The 2,256-nt window shown below is 35.2% G+C and overlaps 1 protein-coding gene across 2 annotated transcripts in view; it reads right to left on the bottom strand.

The window, feature by feature from the left end:
• Nucleotides 1-2,256, bottom strand: part of Hbs1l (HBS1 like translational GTPase) — a 76,400-nt gene that overhangs the window by 15,878 nt on the left and 58,266 nt on the right. For both annotated transcript variants that reach the window (XM_008822088.3, XM_008822087.3), the window contains exon 10: nucleotides 213-287. In XM_008822088.3, coding sequence (XP_008820310.1) covers nucleotides 213-287 — 75 coding nt within the window. The remainder of the gene's footprint in view (nucleotides 1-212; nucleotides 288-2,256) is intronic.

The following is a 2,256-nucleotide window of genomic DNA, read 5'->3' as shown; positions in this document are numbered from 1 at the left end:
CAAATATATGGAGCTTATGGGGGGCATTGTCATTCAAACCACCATATATATATATATATACATATATATATATATATATATATATATATGGAGGAAATAAAGAAAAAAAGAATTAAGCATACTTAACAAGATAAGACTATCAATATATTAGCTGTTTTCTCTTATCAGTAAATGACTTATAGAAATACCCAAACTAATTGAAAATTTCATACCTTAAAACCTGCTTGCTTAAGAAAGTGCCCAAGTTTTCCAGTAATCTCTTGAAATCTTTCTTGTTGCCAACTCACCTGAAAAAGAACCAATATATAATCAGAGTTCTGCTAGAGAATATGATATATAATTTGACTTCCTATAAGATATAAATCACACTATATATAATATAAATACAAAATTTATTAAAACTAAAACACATAGAAAATAAATCTTACCAATATTATTATTACCTTCAATTAACTTTTCCTAAAACAGCCTACAAAGAATCTCTAATACATTTAGAATCGGTTACTTATGCTAAGAGTGATTTCACCTTTGGAGAGAAAAGTGAGTAATTCACTCAGCTGTGCTTGGATCAACCATTATATTAAAATAAAACCACTGATACCCATGTCAGCAAATCAGACTTTAAAAGTATATGTAATATTAACTCTAGGTAATATGCAATATTTAGGTGTAAGTGGACCAGTGCCTACAACTTATGTGGAAATATGTGCTGTGCTGGATAGCTTTAGTGTCAACTTGACACACCTGGGTTGAGGGAGCCTCAATCGGGAAATTGCCTCTATTGGACTGGCCTGTGGCCATGTCTGAGGGGCATCTTCTTGATGAGTGATGTGGGAGGGCCCAGCCCACTGTGGGTGGTGCCACCCCTGGGCAGGTGGGCCTGTGTTGCATAAGAAAGCAGGCTGAGCAGGGGCCAGAGGAGCAAGCCTGTAAGCAGCATTCCTCCATGGCCTGTGCTCCAGCTCCTGCCTCCAGGTTCCTGCCCTGAGTTCCTACCTTGGGCTCCCTGATGAACTGTGTGCGACCTGGGAGATGTAAGACAAATAAACCCTTTCCTCCCCAAGTTGGTACTGGTCAGAGTGTTTTGTCACAGCAATGAAGAACAAACTAGGACATGTGCTAAATAAGATGGATTTGGAAAATAGAGAAGGGGAAAAATTACATGACAAAAAAAAAAAAAATAGAACCCTACAAGTACCCACCCATGGGTGGGTACAGCATGGGTGCCTAATAAAGAGTTTCAATTTTTCTTTAAATTTGAAATTTTTTTGTACAAAAGTATTACGGAAAAATTAAAACTGCATGGAATAATAAACTAGAGAAGAACTAGTGGAAAATGTGGTGGATATCAGACCTCAGGGTCAAAAAACTACCTAAACATAAAAAGAAATCAAATATGGGGCTGGAGAGATGACTTGGCAGTTAAGAGCACTGGTTGCTCTTGCAGAGGACCTGGAATTGGCTCCCAGCACTCACATGGCGGCTAACATCTGTTCATAACTCCAGTTCCAGGGAATCCAATGTCCTCTTCTGACCGCAGCAGGCATTGCCAACATGGGTGCACTTAAATACATGCAAGCAATATACTCATACACATAAAATAAAAATAATATTTTTAAAAAGAAATCAAATATGCATTTGTATATGTGAATATATGTACAAATGAAATAGAAAATGAGGGAACTATATAAATCATTCCAAGCGAATATATATTTGAACATTAATATTCATAAAACAATGTAATCTAATGATATTTTTTCAGAATAGCAATAATGCCAGTTTAGGATTATAAAGGCACCACATGTTCCAAGAGTAAATAAACACCACATTTCTAAAAGGCATTTACACCATCAGCAAGTTTCAAACAATATATGCTCCAAGGCCCAGAAATTTCCACAGAACAAACCATTTCAAAATACACACTCATACATACACACAAAACTAGGTATTTTCAAAAGATGGAAATCATCTGAACAGGTCGCATCATTAATACAGCCTACAATAAAGCCACAAAAATCTCTTTATTCAAGAGCTATTAACTACTTGGAAACGTGTATGAATAGTGTCAGCCTTTAAATAGGACATGGCCATATACCATAACCTAATGACTGTGACAGAAAAAGATTCTTATTTACGAAAATAAAATTGGTGGATATACAAAATGGAAAAGTTTTTTACTTTCATTTTACAATGACATGCTATTTTATAATTAAAATGTTTTAACTTTCAAAAAGTCATTTTGAAAATAAGATCTAT

Source organism: Nannospalax galili, unplaced genomic scaffold (assembly GCF_000622305.1).
Source record: "Nannospalax galili isolate Female #2095 unplaced genomic scaffold, S.galili_v1.0 scaffold186, whole genome shotgun sequence".
Classification (NCBI taxonomy): Eukaryota; Metazoa; Chordata; class Mammalia; order Rodentia; family Spalacidae; genus Nannospalax; species Nannospalax galili.
This window is presented reverse-complemented; position numbering and strand designations above follow the sequence as displayed.